Below are 18,350 nucleotides of genomic sequence, written 5' to 3'. Positions count from 1 at the left end.
GTTGATATAAGCATCAGAAAACTTGATTAGCTATCTGTCAAAATTACATGCATTTCACACAGCTTTTAATTAGCTTATGAAATTTTATTACACACAATTGTCCACCATTCAAACAGCCACAAATAAGAATATGAATAGAAAGACTGATCAGTGGGAGACCCGAATGCATTTTAACCAAATTTGTAATGGTATTTTCATTCCCCAAGCCACGTAGAGGAATCAGAAGAAATTCTCTAACCTATTCTAAGGCACAGTGTAACATTTCTATACACTCTGTGGTACTGCAGAAAAGACAGGACAATGAACTACACTGATCGTTGGACCGCGCCACCACAATAACTCCCACTGACAGAGTAGCTGCTTTTAGAAGCTGCAATGAAACACATGTTTGGATATCTTGGATGAGAACCAAAATTTGCATAATCTTTTGGCCTCTGGCTTTAGAATGATTCCTAATGCGGAAAACAAAGATTCATGCCTTGTGAATACAAATGGGTCTGTTACCGTGTTATCTATTCTTGCAGTAAATATTTTTCAAAAAAATTAATTTTAAAATTCTTCTTGGGAGCTGACTCTCTGCAGAAGAGATTTACCAGTATTTCTACTGCAAACAGCTATTTGTTTGGCCATACATTTTATTTTTGTTTTGTAAGAATGAACTGTTCCCATGTAGTGCAACAGCAAGAGTCCGGACAAATGTCCCCCTCACAAGTAGCGGCGTCTGCAGAAGTTACAAATTCCAGCTTGCTGTCTCTGCCAAAAACTCCCCTGGCTCTTCGCTGCTAGCAAAGCTGGTCCCACAGTTCTTCCCTACAGCACTTCAGCCAAGACAAGCCAGGCTCCCCCACACAAGTTTATGTGCGGCTTCATACTCCAGCGCATCTTTATTAAGTCTGTGGGGCACATACGGACCTTCCAGCTACCACTCTGCCAGGGCAACGAGGAGCTAACCCAGGTGCAAAGATCACCTTCCTGCTCACTCCAATTCAGCAAAGCAGACCTGCTCACAGCTTGAAAGCTCATGGTACAGCTGGGTCTTCTAGCCATTCTTTTATCTTCTTCTAAAAAACTGGAATTTGTAACAGAGAGAAGGCACATAGCAGGTTTTTGCTACAAAGAGCTCTTTAGGAGAGAATACTGGATGCATATAAAGTCCAATTCAAGTGAGAATGAATCACAATTGATGTTTTACTTCACATACAATTTTACAGATACACATATTCCCATTTGGAAAATCGTAATACTCCTGAAGCCTTAGTCCTACCATGTCTCAAGACTACAGGTTCACCAAGCCTTGCGAGACTAGCACCCAGCCCTCAGCTACACTTAAGTGCTGCTAAGTGTTTCTTGCACACCCAGACCAGGAGCACACCTCCCTGGGTAAACGAAGTCATGTCAACATTCGAATAACTGTGTTCCACTGCAAACCTATGGGGAAACTTACTACAGCCGTATTTAAGTATTACCACGTTAAGTGAGGAGTTTACCTCAACTGACTAAAATAATACATGTGCTCCAGCTCCAGTTGTAGCAAAGTTTCATAATTACTCCAGAGCTTTGAAACTGCTTCCTGGATGAGTACTACCCATGGGCAATATTGTTCAGCACAACAGAGTGCAAAGGTTCCTGCATTAATTTGCACCTACCATGTTATGAGCATCTGTGGAAGTCCTGCAGAGCACAACCCAGCAGCACCTAATGCAAAGCTCCTGTATGTCTGTGCTCTACCGCCTCACTCTGTAAAAAGATACAGCAATGTCCACAGCAGAAAGAAAAAACGTAGTGTCAGAGGGAAAGACTTCAGAAGTAATCTCCCAAGTTTCTCTCTGACCTAGTTAAGATGCCAAGAGATCAAAACTGAAGCAAACTTTCACCACAAATTTAGCACCCCATTAACTAACAGAAAATTCTGTGCACGTAATTCTTGGACAGAAAGTGGCAGAATCACATCTGCCAACCTTCAGTTGAAACAAGAAGCCTCATTTATTTCTTCTTAATATGTTAATCTTACAAATAAAGTATGATTCCAGTCCACAGGGGCATGAGAAAGGCCTCTAAAATGTAAGAAAATGCACTTCTGACTTCCCAAGAAAGAAAGTGTTATCCGTGCCTCAGAACTATCCCAAACGTTAGAATTAATCTAATAAAATTTTGGATATTCAAGCCAAATTATCTTTGTTGATGTTTACATAGCTTTCCTATAAAACAGTAAGGGCTGATATTAGAAATACTCCATTAATAGTCATGTTGCTAGGAGAAATTAAGAAAGCTTTTCTTTACTGGACCAGATGTCATGGAGCAAGGTGCAGAGAGAGAAGAGAGAAGAAATCCCAGAGCCAAAAAAGGGTCAGGCTGGTTAAAGCAGCCTTCTTCAATTCAGTTAATAAATCAAAAGGAGAAGCGTGCCACAAATTTAGAAGGAAGAAACGACAGGAAGACAAGAGACACACCTGCCCTCAGCACCACCCTGCCAGGATGTGTGCTGCAGTCACGGGTCACAGAACTGGAGCTGCAGACCCTCACCCGAGCAATGGCTGCGCCTAGCCCCACTGCCCGGAGACAGCACTTAAAATGCCCCCAGCCCTGCAGCTTTACACCTCCTCTTTTCCCAATGGGAATAGGTGTTCCTACCACTGTGTTTCAGTTGGAAACATTCTTCTATATCCCAGTGACCCCCTGGCCCCTCACCGACGTCACCCTTTGCACCTAGGGTATACTGGTCCATAGAAAATAACTACCAAAAGTTTCAGGACAGTTGATAATGGTCAAATAATAACCAATGCAAAAGATACAGGACAACAGGCAGAGCTGAAAAAGCACTGCTTGCCATTAAGGCTGCAAAACAGCTGTGCATGAACCTCCGCATGTACAGCAAACACCCAAAAACATATGACCTGGGCTTGTGTAATAAGCAACCAGCACAAACAGAACCCTCTGAAGTATTCAGATACAACAACAAAGCTCAAACCTTCCAACAATAGAAAATGATCTGCAATTATTTGCCTCACAATGTATCTCATTATTTTGCTTCACATTTGTTACGCTAGAAGCAGCTGTCAAAATCAATTATTCACATGCAGATAACTAAGAAGTTTGCCCTTTTCTGACTTTTTTATTTTAGTTAATTTGTCCAGTTAAGGAAGAGTGAAATGAAGGGAGAAATAAACTTGTCACCAGACATTTTAGCTGATGTCAATATAAAATACACTCTAGCAACTTAGAAATAGGTATAATTTTACTAGAATAGTGTGGATAATAGCACAGATCCAACCACAGAGATGGCCTCGCTTGTACAAAAATACTTACTGACACCCCAAGTAAACAAACTATACCTGCTAATACAAATGCAACCTCTGTGACGGTCTCCTGCTTTTATGGGTAGTCAAGAATCAGAACTCTTCACACCCTGCACTGAGCAGCACCAGCAGAAGCCTGCAGCACTAAACCACTGACGACAGTGCAAAACAAATGCAACACACACAAGACCAACACTGTGAAATAGATGCTCACCTATCATGATAGAGAGCTGTTCTTGAATCGAACAGCAGGTTAAGTGAAGACCACAGGCATCTTGCAAGTCCCTCCCTCTGCCCCTTTTCAGATGTTAACTTCATCTTTACAGCAGTGAATCACATACCTGCAACACAGTTGCCTACTAACAGATACTTAACTATAGGCATCTCCCATGATTTATTTAAAAATGAAAGAAACTTGACATCTCTGATAAAAGGCAACTGCAAAGAACTTCAAGAAATCTCTTCGTCTTACTTCTTTCACAGAAATTGTGCTGAAACTCGAAGTGTAAGTGCTATCAGCATTGAAATGTGCAATACTTCCCATTTGCAAAAATTTCTACATCACTTAGAAGACTGGGTTCTACTGCACTTCAATAAATGTATTTAATACTACTTGTACCAGTAGTACTACAGTAGCAATTCTAAAGGGTTGCAAAGGGGCATTTAATCGGTTTTGTAAACAACATGGCACAGTAACTTGAGCAAATAAAGGCTAAAAGATCAACTGTATATTGACCACACTACAAGAATATTCTTTCTGCTGAAAAAAATAATCTCTTGCATTTCTGAACTCCTCTGAATACAATCAGTCTATGAAGTTCTTAATATTTCTCTTCGCTTCTTCCCTGCTTGATTCAGAAATAAGGATCACAGAGTTCAGTTCATTGTTCCTGGATAAACTCAGGAGGGGACACACACTAATTATCCTAAACAAAGAATTAATCACACAGTATAGAAACTAAAGCACGTGCTTTGAAAACAGCTAGCAATGAATGCTTTGTGAAGATGCAATAAAAATAAGCAGCCACAAACAGGAAAATAAATCAGGCCAAGTTAAGGAAAAAAAAAAAGAAATAAAATGGAATTACTTACAGTTCTGGTTACATGATTTTTGACAGCCTCAGAGTTATTAGCCTACAAAAGGAGAAAAGTTAACAAAAGTTACTTTTGTTTTCCAGATAGTTTAACTACATTCTAAGAAATCCCCTCCTCGTATATACACACAACAATCAAAATAAATAATTCAGATGTACATATACATTCTACAGCGTTAATAACCAAACTATCAAACAGATTCAGAAAACAAACTGCTTTTACACTATCATCCTGCATATCCAGGTCTTGTAAAGCAGCATTCAGCTACTCAGGGTGCTTACTCCAAGTTACAATATACATGGGGATGTATGCTGTTAACCATCTACCATTCCCTTTTGCATTTTTTCCCCAATCTCTCATGTTACACTTTTTCATGAAAACAGACAATTATGTGGGTATTGACAAAATGAACTGCCTAGGACTTTCTTTAAGCACTGTGTAAAATCTCTGTTCAAGGCTTTAAAACATGCTAAATTGTATGTGTGGAGGCTTAAAATAAACCCTGTAAAAGAAATGAGTCAATCCATTACTATAAAAAGCTAACATGAATAACCAGAAGCACAACCTTCCATCAGTACATGCTTTATTGATGGCCACAATCAGTGTGAAATCAAGGTAAAATAATGGGAAAGAACAGTGGTGAAACTAGTAAAAATATAAAAGCCCTCAAAATGTTTGCTTAAGACTTCAACAAAGTTAAAATTTGGCATTTCACAAGAGAAGATACCCTGAATTAAGTATTTTACTATTTGGAATTATAATGGGAGAATAACAGAAATATGTCACCTTGAAAAGCACTCAAAATGAGAAAACTAAGTCACACTAGAACGAAGTCAGTGCTGTAGGTTAGGAAAGACCACAACAAACTCCTGCTCCACAAGTCTGCAAAGAACCCTTTCTGCAAAGAGCAATACCTAGCATCCAACTGCATAAAACCACTGCTTCAAAAGACAATTTCAAATTCTGTGCAGAAATCAACAAGGTTTTGCTCAGAAGAAATTAAAGCTAAATTGCAGCAAGGTACATTGCTGCTGTAGGAACAGTGTTATCATTACAGCTGACAGCCCATCTGCATCTGTACCCTGCCGAATGCAAAATCATTTCACAGTCTGGAAAATCTAGCCTGCAAATTCTATAGAGAAAAAGAATCACTGAAATATACCCACCACTGAAATATAGACACCTTTGGAACAAAACATAACAGCTGTTAAAACAGCACTCTGCAATACTTTGCAAGAGCTTAGGATGAGACGTGCAAACCTTACGCAAATCAAACTTAATATTTATCTTGTACATTTAAAACAAACTAAAAGGGGCAGAAAAGTAACACATAAAAATGCACAGTGAAACACGTTTTGTCTCTTCATAATTTTCACTGGCACACTACCACATGCAGACTGACAGGTAAGAGAGTAACTCGTATTGAGCCTTACTTCCAGAAAGCACATTCAAAGGAGGGAAAAAAATCGCAGGAAACTGCTTTCTGATTGTGGGGACCAGACCATCTTCAAACGGCACAGTCACTAATACAAAACCCCAGCTCTCCCTGTTGAATTGCTTTGCTGAGCACAGCTGGATTCTCCTGCAACTTCAACACTGTGCAGTAACTCACAACTTGGAAAGTGTTAAAAAATAACAACTTAAAAAAAAAAAAAAGCTAAAGCAGCACATACACACACAGGAACAGTGTTTGCCCAAACCAAGAATACCAGCCTCTGCCCAAGACAGGTTATGGGCACCCCAAGACACTCACATGGCCACACAACTTCTCCACCTTGCAGACACCTGCAGTGGTACAACTGCAAACATGAGCCCAAAGCCTGCTGTGGGAAAGACACTTTGAACTAGAGATGCAGCTTTATAACTGTCAGCTTTTTTTGGTAGGTTACTGAGATTCAGATACGCTCGAGTAGCACATCTCAAGTCAAAACCCAGTTACAGATTTTCAGAGTGCACATTACAGTAGCAACACCTTGCTTAATTCAACAAGCACCCTCCAGATTTACTAGGGCATACATCCTGCACAAACCATAAGCCTTACAACAGGAGTTAACTGTGAGCCAATCTCACAAGAAAAGGTTTTGAGGTTGTTTTATTTTTTGTTTAATAACTTGACTCTGATTGTCAGCTATCAAATCTCCACAGTGCTAAACACACAAACCTGTCAGTCAGAAGAACTAATATATAAACTCATGCTATTAATTCAACCCAGAAACCCTAAATTGACTGAAACTTCCAAGTTCTCAGCAGATTAAAGATGATATATAAGACAAACACCTGTATCGTTATAACCTTAGTTACTACTATTTCATGTCTTAAGATGCTCACGGCTACTTAGCAGGAATACACAAATCTGTAGACAAAAAGGCAAAATACAATTTTTTGATTCCCTTGGAGGTTGCCGCACAGAAAGTTTGCGGGCTCCACAAACACAGCTCTTGGGAAAACATGCCACCTGTCTTGCTCTTCCCCAGAAAGTTCATGCACAAGCTGAGCTCAGCACCTACCCTTCCAGAACAACTAAGCAGCCTGTATGTGTTACTGCATATAGAACAGAGACATAAATGAGGTTTACACCTAATGGCTGCCAGTTCAAAAGGATTTTTTCCATGTATTTCTCAGTTTAGCACTGGACTGGTGTAGTCTGAAAGTTTTTGAGCATAACTAATAGATAGAACAAGAAGCAAAAATATCCTCTTTCCTCATTCTTTGTTAGTGTTTTGAACTTGCTCTTTGGCTTGTCCAGCCTCTACTTGAAATGCCTTATATTCTCTCACTCAGCTGGAAGCAACAGCTCTCTCCCTCCACCTTACTACAGAGAGGGAACACAGAGTGCTAGAAGCAGCGGGCTTGACATAACTATATCAACTGGCAGGATGACTCTGTGCCCTTTTTCTTCTGATTTAATGGGAAGAGTGCTTAAATGAGTTGTGGTGACAAAACCATCCCAGGTAAATACAAGTCTTTGTGTAACGTGTGTGTGTGTGCACACACACACACGTATATACACATACACACAGTAAGCAGATGCCAGCATCTAATCCCATTCTTTCAAAACTGGGCCACCTAAGGATGTACACTCAAGTCTCTGCGTGCTCCCTGCATGGCTTTAAAATGGTTGTCCCCAAGCCAAATACTGCTACTCTTGCTGTTTATTCATCAACTCTAGGAAGAAAATTACAAATAAAATTCTTCAGCTGCTAACTAATGTGGTACGCTCATTTAAGATATGGAAGATCCAGCTTCAAGTCTCTGGACACAAATGAAGGAGGGCTTTGAAAGTATATTCTAATATCCAAGCTAAAGATCTTAACCAAGACTATCAGCCACATTAAGACAGAAGAGCTACATCCCAAATTTCTAAAGGGTTTAGCGAAAGCTTGACATTTCTTCTTGGAACATCATCATTACTTTCTACTTTAGCATGGGGTGACCACTCCAAGGTACAGCTGTGCCAGTCAAATCTTACTTTAAGTCCCGAAAGAGAAAAAGAGATGGCAAAGGAACCAGGATGACCTAAGTCTATGGGACATTCAGGAGAAAAAAAGTAAAGCAAACCAAAAAATGTTAACCAGGACAGCGAAACTGATCTTGCCAACTCCATAACAGAACTGTCCTCCCTCCCTCCTTCTACAGCGACATCAAACCCCCTCGCTTCGTGCCCACTGTTTCCACTTCCCAACTTCTCTCCCACTCCTCTCTCCCAGCTGGAAGACACATTGCCATAGGCAAAGGACCTACTACCTCATACGGAAAACACCACTGCACATTACAATATCCCACCACATGTCATTTTGGGGGTGTTTTTTCCCAATACTACCTGTTAAAGCATAAGAAATGCTACTATTCTCCAGGGGGAAGCTGTCACCTGTATTACTAGAATCACTTTCCCAGTGTAAAACTCAAAATCAGAGAGAAGAGGAGATTAGATGCCTCTCACATCTCATTAGCCCCATGTGCAGCCATTATACTTTGACCCAATATAACGTACTGAACGCTGTGATGAAAGTATATTGCAGCTAACGTGTTACTTGTGCACCTCACCAATCACAGCATTTCAAGAATATCAAACACAGCAAAACATTCTCTGCCCCCCCATAAAGCCAGTTCAAAGGATATTAGATCCACATGGTTAGAAATAAAAACCATTTTGCTATGGCTTAAGGAAAAAATCATTCCAAAAAAATTGTACTACCTCCCCCTCCTGCCATCACAGGACAAAACTATGCAGATTCCTGCCAACAGTCCCCTAAAAAATCCTCTCTGAACTAAAACTAAAGCCATTAAAGCATAAGATAAAATTGTAGTTACTTAAAAAAAAAAAAGAAAAGGTTATATTCCTTTTAGTAAGCACAAAAGGAATACACATCAGCCCTTAAATGAATGCGAGAGGAAATGCACTACTCCCTCCCTTCATTAAAGACACAGCTTCTCCACCTCTGTTAACATTTTGCTAATTAGTAGGGCTACCTTGCCCTGAAAGCTTCTCATTTGGGTTCCACTTTAAAGAACCTAAAACCCAACAAACTCCAGCTTCCCTCCCTTCCTCCCCCACATCTAACAGGTAATGCTGTGACATCTCTGCAAGGAACAGACCTGAGCTTCAACCTCTCTCGCTCCAGCATTTAATGACATTCAGCAAGAAGAAGCAAAAGCAAGTTCACACATAACACTCCTGTTGAACACACCTTGATACTCAGGTGCAAGTACTAAATTCTTGAAGCAATGTGAAAAACATTACCCTACAGCAAATTAAACCAGCATGATTGCTGAAATGACAGTGAGCTAAAACTGAACAGGATGCTATGTGATTAGTTTCTGACTGAAGATTAGTTTCCACTATTATATGTCAGACAAAACATCAGAACTTAGAACCTAAGGAATGGTATTTGCTTCACAGTTCTGCCAGAAAAGAGGCGTCCACATGGATAACTGTGCTTATGACAATGAATATTGGCTATAAGAAAAGCCAATTAAATTAACACTAAAGCATTTGAAAGGATTTGTCTTTTCCTTTTGAAAGACAGATGCCAGTCCTCCACAACACTGTGATACCTTGTGCTACAGTTCTGTGGTTTGTGTTTTGTTGGGTTTTTTTTTAATATTTGGCTGGAAAACACTACAGAGATGCGACTGGTACTGTCCTTTCCTTTTACACATTCTTCCATTGAGAAAGCCTTTTCAAAGACTAACTAAAAGCACATTCAGAAGGGACGTAAGATCTGTCACTCTCAAGATAAGCCATGAGCGAATGGAAAATACATGCATAAAAGCAGAAAAAAACTACCCTGAAGTGTGTATGTCCCTTTTCCAGTGTGAGCTGTCAAGCAGAATCTATGTAAGCCCATTTCCTTAGTAAAGTCAAACATATACAAGAAGTGTCCATGCAAAGTAAAAACTAAGGATACCAAGGAGCCCGAAACATGGGTAATTTCCCTTTAGCTAAAAGAAAGGTGGGAAGGCCGAAGGCAGCGTGAGACATCTTGCAAGGACGTCATATCACTGGGCTTAGCTGTTGTATAGCAAATCGTGTCCTGCTGCTGAAAAGCAGGCATTTCTGCCTGTGACAGTGCCGCGCTCAGGGAGAGGTTGGGAGAACATAAACCAACAGGCAGGCAAACCTGGCTGCAGAGCTCCCAAACCGCTCCCTCCCATGGATCCCCCGCTGCCGCAGAACGGTTTTGTTCCAAGAAAGCCTGATTCTCATTTCATTTGGGATGAATGTCAGGGACTGAACACTGCATTATAACAAAACTTCATATTTAAGCTTCTACAAAATTGTTTAGTTCTCTAATATTCCTAGAAACTACATGAGCCCTCTCTCCTGGAAAATACAATGACTAGCTATTGAATTTGGCACATGCCGCGCTGCTTAATTCAGGATCACCACATTCCATTAATTTAGGGGAGTGGGGTATCCACACTCACACTGTTTGATTATCTTGTCCCTTTTACAGCTAAGTTGGGGACATTCATGAACAAGGCACTGACTGCTTCAAAATCATGTTCCCGAACCCCTACTCTGCAGACCTGTGAGGTCCATAGCTTACTCTAGTAAGCACTTGGAACATAAAAACAAAAAACAAACCCCACAGAAATGCATTATATAGGGGCCCACATCAACCCCCTTCTGGGGATCGGCAAATCTGAAAAAGGTTGAAAAATTAACCATGTCAAGTGTTTCAATTCAGGCTGCAGCTCACAGGTTTTGTCAAGAAGGTGTCTTGTGCTCTGCAATCGAGGGCACTAGGGGAACGCGGGACCAACAAATCAAGAAGTCAAGAAAAAGAGGAATCATGAAGCTGGGAAAAGAGAAAGGAAGGGAAAAGCATAGATCAAAATTTATTAGAGCAAAACTGAAGAGGAAAAAAGTGTTAGCTTAAAAAAGTTTCAAGCCACCTTTGCTTCCCCATCATTCAGGAAAGCTGTATGAACCAGATGTGGAGAAGCATCATCCCCATAAAGATTTTTCCAAAGCCCACAGACTTCTTCACATAGGGACACGGGCACTATGGTTCTGGATGGCGACAAAGCAGGAACTGAACCAGCAGACACAAACCTCCACTGGATCCCGCCCGGCTTCGCAAACACCACGGGGCCCAGCCCAGCCCCGCTGACTTTCCCTCCCCACCAGGTGCAGGCATGCTGGCCGGGCAGCGCGGCCTGGCACCGCCGCTCTGCTAGGACCGAGGGAAGGAGGCGGGAAAGATCCTAGCAATGCTCTAGGATCCCAGGGAGGTCTGGTTGGCTTTCTGTACCCTTCACCTCCACCACATCGTGCTTGCTACGTGCAGATAACAACGCTTGCTATGTGCACATCTCACAGGTCCTGTGAGTTAAAGTTTGGATGCAGCATATGGGGGGAAAAGTAAGTCCCCATAAATAATGGAACTGGGCCTTTCCCTAGTTTTCCATAAGATTTGCATTCTTTGAATAAGGAAGGAAAAACCCAGAAATTAACTGGCCATTAGTCAGGGAAATTTTATTACAAATCAAACCCACTTGCTGCAGTTTTCCAGCAAAGCTTTTACCGATCTAAGCCGGACAGCCAACATGGCAGCTGGCAGAGCAGAACCACTGTGGCCTGGCAGCTCCCAGCTCCCCACGGCCACCGCCCAAGGGCACTTGGAGGTCACACCTGATTAACCCAAGTTAACAATCCTACATTTTCTAGGACTGAGGCCCCACTTAAAAATGAAACTGGAGAATGCAATCCGTCACCCGCACGCTCAGGCCTTTCCCAGCAGCACAAACGGCCTCAGATTTCTCAGAAAATCTCATGCGGGCTAACACTAAAAACAGGCTGGCTGTGCTCCCTGGGAACAACAGGCGGCCTCACATTTTTTTCTGGGAAGATGCGTTTAAAAAATAAATGAATGCATAAAAAATAAATGAATGCAGCAAGGATAAAAACACATGTTGTTGTATCCACTGATCTTTCTCAGCCAAAGCTGCTGGGGAGGACTGCAGTCACCGGGCACTATAGAGAGAAAAAAAAAAAAAAAAAAGGAAGGGGAGAGTTTTTGCTTAAAAGGACTAATTTTTTTTCAAATGCTGATACAGTACTGAATTTTCTTAAGGTTTTCGGTTCTCTTCCTCTCTTCCCCCATATACACCTGGTTTTTTTTCTTTGTACCATAATACATTTTCACAAAAATTCACTTTTAGTTTCTTTTGAGAAAATGCTGTATGCATGAAGGTATGTGTTAACTACCAGAGAAACAAGGAGATATGCAATAAGGATGAGACCACTGAGACTCCACCACTTGCTTCTTCAGCAATTTTTTCAAGGTATTCTCCCATTCCTTTAAAAAAAAAAAAAATCACCAAAAACATAAACATCCCAAAAAACCCTACCTACACAAAAACCACCCTTTTCTTGCACAGCCAGTTTTATTCTGTTCACCTCCTCTTTTGAGACAGGCCAGAGCACAGTCTGCCACACTGTTCAAAATCAGGTTTTGCATTTTTTAGGAGGGGCCTGACTGTGAAAGTCTGATGTTTCTCTTCACAAGCAGAAAAGAGGCTTGCATACTTAAGGAAAACAGAGCTAAGCAAACCAAAAAAACCAGAACCCCTGCCACCCCCCTTCCCAGTTTCTACCAAAATAATTAAACTTCCATCCAACACTTGGCAAAACAGCTAAACAAAATTCAGTTTGAAGTGATGTTACAATAAAGCATAAGTAGCTGGGTAAGTCTGCACTTAATCTTTCTGCATTAGAGATATATAATCTTTATAAATATTATAAAGAGTTTATATTTTACATATATATAACATACATATAATCTTTATAACAACTGGTTGTGAAATGTGGTATTTAGATGACAACACTACAGATATGCAGAGTTCCTTAGTAACTAGCTGGAGGAAAAAAAAAAAAAAAAAAAGAGGGGAAAAAAGGGGGGGGGGGGGGGGAACAGAAGAAGAAGGGTTATAAAGGTTAAATCCAAAATTTCCCTGGTAAAGATCACTACTTAACTGTGCCTTAAAACTGACAAGTCATGCAGTGAGAAGGGCCATTCAACTGATGGAGTAATTTTAAGATAAGAATCCATGTATGCTAAGAGGTTTGGGCCTTCATGCCACATTTCATTACCACAAGACACTTGGTGGGATACATGTGCAAGCCTCTGAGGAATTAATTTCCTTTATTCTTTTTAAAAAATACATGATCATGAAGGATCAGTGGAGACAAACTTACTGCCTTCTTGAAGCATCTTAAACCACCCTAGAATACTTCCTAGCATCTAAACATAAACTCAAAAATACCGTCCTTCCATTGGCTTTCCCTGTATTTTATTTTTATCTTTTTAAAGTAATAGATGAAATGAAGTGTTTGGAACTTTAAGGTTAGGGAGCTTTAAACCTTCTTTTCTTTTTGCAGTGCTAGAAAAAAAGACTTGTTTAAGAAAAATGTGTGTACTTGTTAGTAAATTTTTCCTTAATTAAAAATGTTGTTTAAAAAAAAGTAATTGAAAAACTTTCAAAAAAAGATCCAACAATTCCAGAAAAGGCTGTTTAAACAGACTTGGCATCTTTGATTTTTATGAAATTTTAGGAGAACTGTTACATAAGCTAAGTCAACTCTTTAGATTAAAAAAAAAAAAAAAAAACCAACAAAAAAACCCAACCAACAGTGACCATAGCATTTTTTCACCCTTTTTATTTCTTTTTTAAATACTTTGGGTCACGCTGTACACCTCTGCAATGAAAGTCCATTGCCACTACTAACCCACTGCCTATTCGTGAAATAAAACAAAGTGCACCGGAATAGGTCACATTTGTTCAACATTTGACTTGAATTAACAGAGCTGGACTAACAACATCCCCCTTTCCCCGACCAGAGGAATGTGCATGACAACATAAAGTAAGCAGTATTAGAACACTTCACAGCAGCTGGTTTATATAGCACCTGAAACGCCAAACAGCTGCATTGCATTGATCTGTGAAGATCCTGATGTCATTACGCAGCTCCAATATACACAGCTCATCAGAAATGGGAAGAAAAGGCCTCTTTGGAAACAGACATCCAAGCTGAAAATAATCAATAAAAACCACATTCTGAAGAAAAAGAGCATCTGTGAGTTTCGTCAGGCTTCAACAGTCTTCAGCAAACATGCCACTGAGAGTTTAACTACAGTTCTTGCTGTAAGCCACATTAAGGAGAGCAACCATTATATTGGCTAAATATATGTAGCACTAATTTAGAGCAGGCATATGCATCGTTTATTCACATCAGAACTGGAAGGCTGGAATTCCTTGGCTGGAATGAATGGGGATAAATCCATAGTTCAGCAGCAAATTGCAATGCAACGAAGTTTTGATTAATTGGAATAGAGTACTGCCGTCCTTATTATTTAAAGATCCCAACTACTCGCTCTTGATCTTCTCAGTATTTTACACTCAAAATGACTGTAAAAGAAACTGCTTACAGCTAATATGGTCATAGCTTATCCTTCTTCAGAACAACATAACTCTTCATTGAACAGCTAAAATTTATTTGGGCACAAGGCAGACTCCCAATCTGAAAGTGCAACCACATTTCACAGCAAACGCAAAAAAAATTGCTCAGCCTCACTCTCAATAATAACATATTACACAGTATGTAGTGAAAGTATTTCACCTACAGCTTTCCCTGCAAGAAATTTAAATTAAAATCTACCCTTTCTTCTGCCTAAAACTAGTAAATGTTTTATTCAGGGACTGAGTATATCTCTGGCTACATCCCTGCTAGTGAACTAAAACAGGTTAGGCCACTTCTGCCAGCCACACTGCCCAGATCACCCGCATTGCCCCATGTTCACAGTTCACATAAACCAAGTTCAACCCGAATTATTAACGGCAATGACTGGTACCATATCCCACAGGTTGCTGTATGCTTAAAATTGTTGCTGAATGACAAATTTTCCATGTCAGAATCCATATGCAGGTTGCATGCACAACACACAAGAAACAGCAACCACGGTTGCCAGTCTGCATCTAATACTGTGAGCTGCAGATGTAAGGAAGGGTTTATTTTCTATTTATGATTTTAGCAGTAATGCCATAGAGGATCCTCAGACTCTGACGTGATTTAATTCATAAAATTACTGGGTCAAAATTAGGAGAGACCTCCCACAAGTTGATATTCACATTCCTCCTAATAACGTGAACCACAGATTTAGGATTCCAGCCTTTCTTTTAAAAGACAATGATTAAGAAAAGCATGAACCAACACATCCATAGCACTTTTTGACTTCTGTGGTTCATATTAGGCAAGTAGCATTACCTGCATTTTTCCAGCAGGGAATCAAGACACAGAAATATGCAAAGTATCTTGGCCAATTGCTGTCGCAAGGCAGGAGCGAGATGCAGGATGCCCAGTTGCCAGTGGCTGCATCACATACGTAAATACATAGGGCTCTCAGCTGACACTTGGGCATCAGCTGTTGCCTGATTAGTTCTAGTAATGGCACTAGCACGTGGTAGTGCTGGTTCAATAAATAGCCGTTGCATCCCATCCTCCAGGCATTATTCATATTACCCTTAGAGCTGAAATAACCAAACTCAGTCATGCAAGCCAGAAAAGCCTTATCATTTTCCTATCATGAGGAAGCATGGGTTAGCTTCCTCTCTTCCCCCAGCAACAAAAAACAACAGGCCCCAACCAAATAGTCTGCTATCCATATTTCCAAACTGAAATAAGACATCAGTATGTTGAAATAATTAATGTCTTCTTTTGTTATTTAAAACACACAAACAAAAGCAGATAAGGTAATACAGACAACAAACAGCACATGGTTGTGGCATCACAGGCAGGTCATCCTGTCCCGTTTAAGGAGAATCCAAACCGGCAGAAAACATTTCACCCAGTTAATCTTTAGCCTTGAAAAATGCTCAATAAAACAACCAGACTCCTGCATGGGACAGGACACTAACAAGCTTCAAGAACAGACCCTTGATTTGCCAAGCCCTCACAGGGGAAAGGTGATGGCATGGTACTGAAATAACAAAAGATTATTGGAGGCTACAGGAATAACTTAATCTATAACCTAATAAAACCTGATGGATATCAGTAGTGCCAAAATCACTTACCAGTTCGTAGTTGCTTGGAAAAAAGCAGGGTGTCACCACCTGCAATAAAACACAATAATAAAATAAGAGAAAAAAGATACTTCTTTGGAGCTGACCCAATCCCATTGACTGAGCTCCCTCAAATACTCCAAAATCCAGGCAGAGGCAAATAGGCACCAACCAGACCAGGTGCAGAATCTGAGTGTCCTCAGCTGCATTACTTTCTCTCAGCCCCCTGAAAAGTTTGCATTAGCTCAGTGCTAACTTGGTGCCTTGCACACATGCTGTCATCAGTGGAGCCAGCTGAAGAGTAATGCCTTCCCTCAGGTCACATATGCAGGGAAATGTGGAGGGCTTTCTTCCCTCCTCCAGCCTTTGCAGCCTTCTCATATCAACTCAGTTTTAGTTTAATAAATAAGTATTCTGCTTTTCATGTACTCTAGGACTTCAGCAGTTCCTAACACCTTATCCTTGTTCTGGCTTTTTTAATGGGGTGTAGGCTGAGCAGAGAAAGCAGAACAGATACTCCGTGGACTCACATAATTTCAGAGGCTTGGCTTCACGTTAAAATGCTTCCTATGGAGAACATGTTCTGGATGCATCACACCAAAAAAAAAAAAAACAAACAAAACCAACCAACAAAAACCACTCGTTTGACTATTCAAAACAAAAACACAAGAAAGCCAAGGAAAGCATGACTAACTCAGATTACCCAACGATCTAGGGAAAAGCAAGTGTTAGCTGCAGGCACCCTCGGACCTCACACAGCCAAGTCAAAAGACTGTGGTTCATCAATTTACACCACTCAGCTGAGCCCCAGTAAGTCATCATACACGCTCACTTTAACAAGCACTTTGAGGCTAACCCCAGTGAAAACTCCTTTCATTTAACGCGTTCACCTTCACAATTACGGCTCTCCAGGATGGACTCACCTCTCAGCCAACAGAGCAGAGCCAGGAACTCAGCAGCAACACCTGGACTACAAAGGTGTTTTCTCTCAGGTCCCACTGGTGAGCTGTCCCACCAGCTCTCAAGCCACGGCTCAGAGTGTGTTACTGAGTAGGAGGGGCCTGATGCATCATTTATAAGCGTTAGAGTAATAAAAAGAAGATGCCATCCATGCAACAGAGCAAGCAGAAAGAACAAAAAGAAACCTCAGTCCTGCAGGCAGCCCAAAGAGACAGACCCGATTACACCAGGACAGCCTGCTCTGGTCTTACCTCCGAGGAACAGTTCTTAACCACCAGCACGGAAGGGATGGCATTTGCCTTCATAATTGCTTGTGAAAGGCATGTAACTGATTCTCAACACTTCTTAAAACACAAAGGACTTATTAAAAAAAAAAAAGTAAATAAAAGTAGCAGCACTTGATTTTCCACTCCCAGCCTCCCCATGATCTCCACACTATCCCTGAGAAACACAGGACAGAGAGGAGCTGTGGAGGTTGGTCTGCTGCACCCTTGGGCTCCTCAGCAGGATTAGCAAGTCCAGGGTCTTAATACGCCACATTTCTGCAGCTCATTTCATGACTGCCTCTCATGATTCACTAGCCTACCCAACCAAACATCCGTACTAAACACATGGAAGATGTTAACTAAGCTGTCATGATAGCACTCCTGCTGCTGAAAGCGAAGACATCTGCCTCTGTGAGCCCTCATCCAACACAGCATGTAAAACTTCAGATGCCACCTTCAATTACAACCACCAATTCTCCTTTCAAGCCAAAGTGGCAAACCACCAGGCAGAGCAGTTTGGAGCACTAAAATCCAGCTTTTGCTAGTGTTCTCATTAGCAATGCGTAAGGTTAAAATAGATAAAAACTGAAATTTCAACCATTACTTTCCTTTCTCTGCCTACACTAGGAAGAAAAAGAATTAATGGAAACCCCAAAGGAGCTTGCAGGCTGGCTGGGTAGTGCAGTGGAAAAGCAGAGATGAACTGATATTACATGCTCACATAATTAATAATCAGAAACACTATAAAATAATTGTCATCACTGGAGCACATCAATATCACCTCTGCTCTCTCCATTCCCTCCACTATTAAAAATCCTCGAGGAATCAAGCATCTCCTTTCCCCTTGGCTAACCAAAACACAACCCTGCTGTAACCTCCTCAATAATTACAGCTGACTCACTGCCTAAGAAATAAGAAAAATCCTCTTTATTCTGACACAAGAGCACTAGGGACATCCACGGGAAAAGAACTTCGGCAAAGAATTACGGATTTTTTTGGCAGATCTGTGGCATTTTATTCAGTCAACTCACACACGCTCAGGGCTGTAAGATGATGAGAGCTAATGTTAACGGTTAGCACTTCCTTGGTTTTTTTCTTCTCTGAGCTTCACTCTGCCTACAACAGCTATACGGAGCAACCTGACTTTACAGATAGGCTCCATCTTGCC

General features: G+C 40.9%; 1 protein-coding gene across 7 annotated transcripts in view; it reads right to left on the bottom strand.

Moving 5' to 3' along the window:
• The window catches only part of TNS3 (tensin 3), a 198,195-nt gene that overhangs the window by 121,010 nt on the left and 58,835 nt on the right, over positions 1–18,350 (bottom strand). For all 7 annotated transcript variants that reach the window (XM_040592171.1, XM_040592168.1, XM_040592166.1 and 4 more), the window contains 2 exons: positions 15,969–16,007; positions 4,389–4,430 (listed from right to left, as the gene is read on the bottom strand). Coding sequence is in view for 4 of the 7 variants with exons in the window: in XM_040592168.1 (XP_040448102.1) it covers positions 4,389–4,430; positions 15,969–16,007 (81 nt within the window). In the remaining 3 variants the exon portion in view is untranslated. The remainder of the gene's footprint in view (positions 1–4,388; positions 4,431–15,968; positions 16,008–18,350) is intronic.

This window comes from Falco naumanni, chromosome 4 (genome assembly GCF_017639655.2).
Source record: "Falco naumanni isolate bFalNau1 chromosome 4, bFalNau1.pat, whole genome shotgun sequence".
In the NCBI taxonomy this organism is placed as follows: Eukaryota; Metazoa; Chordata; class Aves; order Falconiformes; family Falconidae; genus Falco; species Falco naumanni.
The sequence above is the reverse complement of the archived record's forward strand: the minus strand, read 5'-3'. Positions and strand labels throughout refer to the sequence as shown.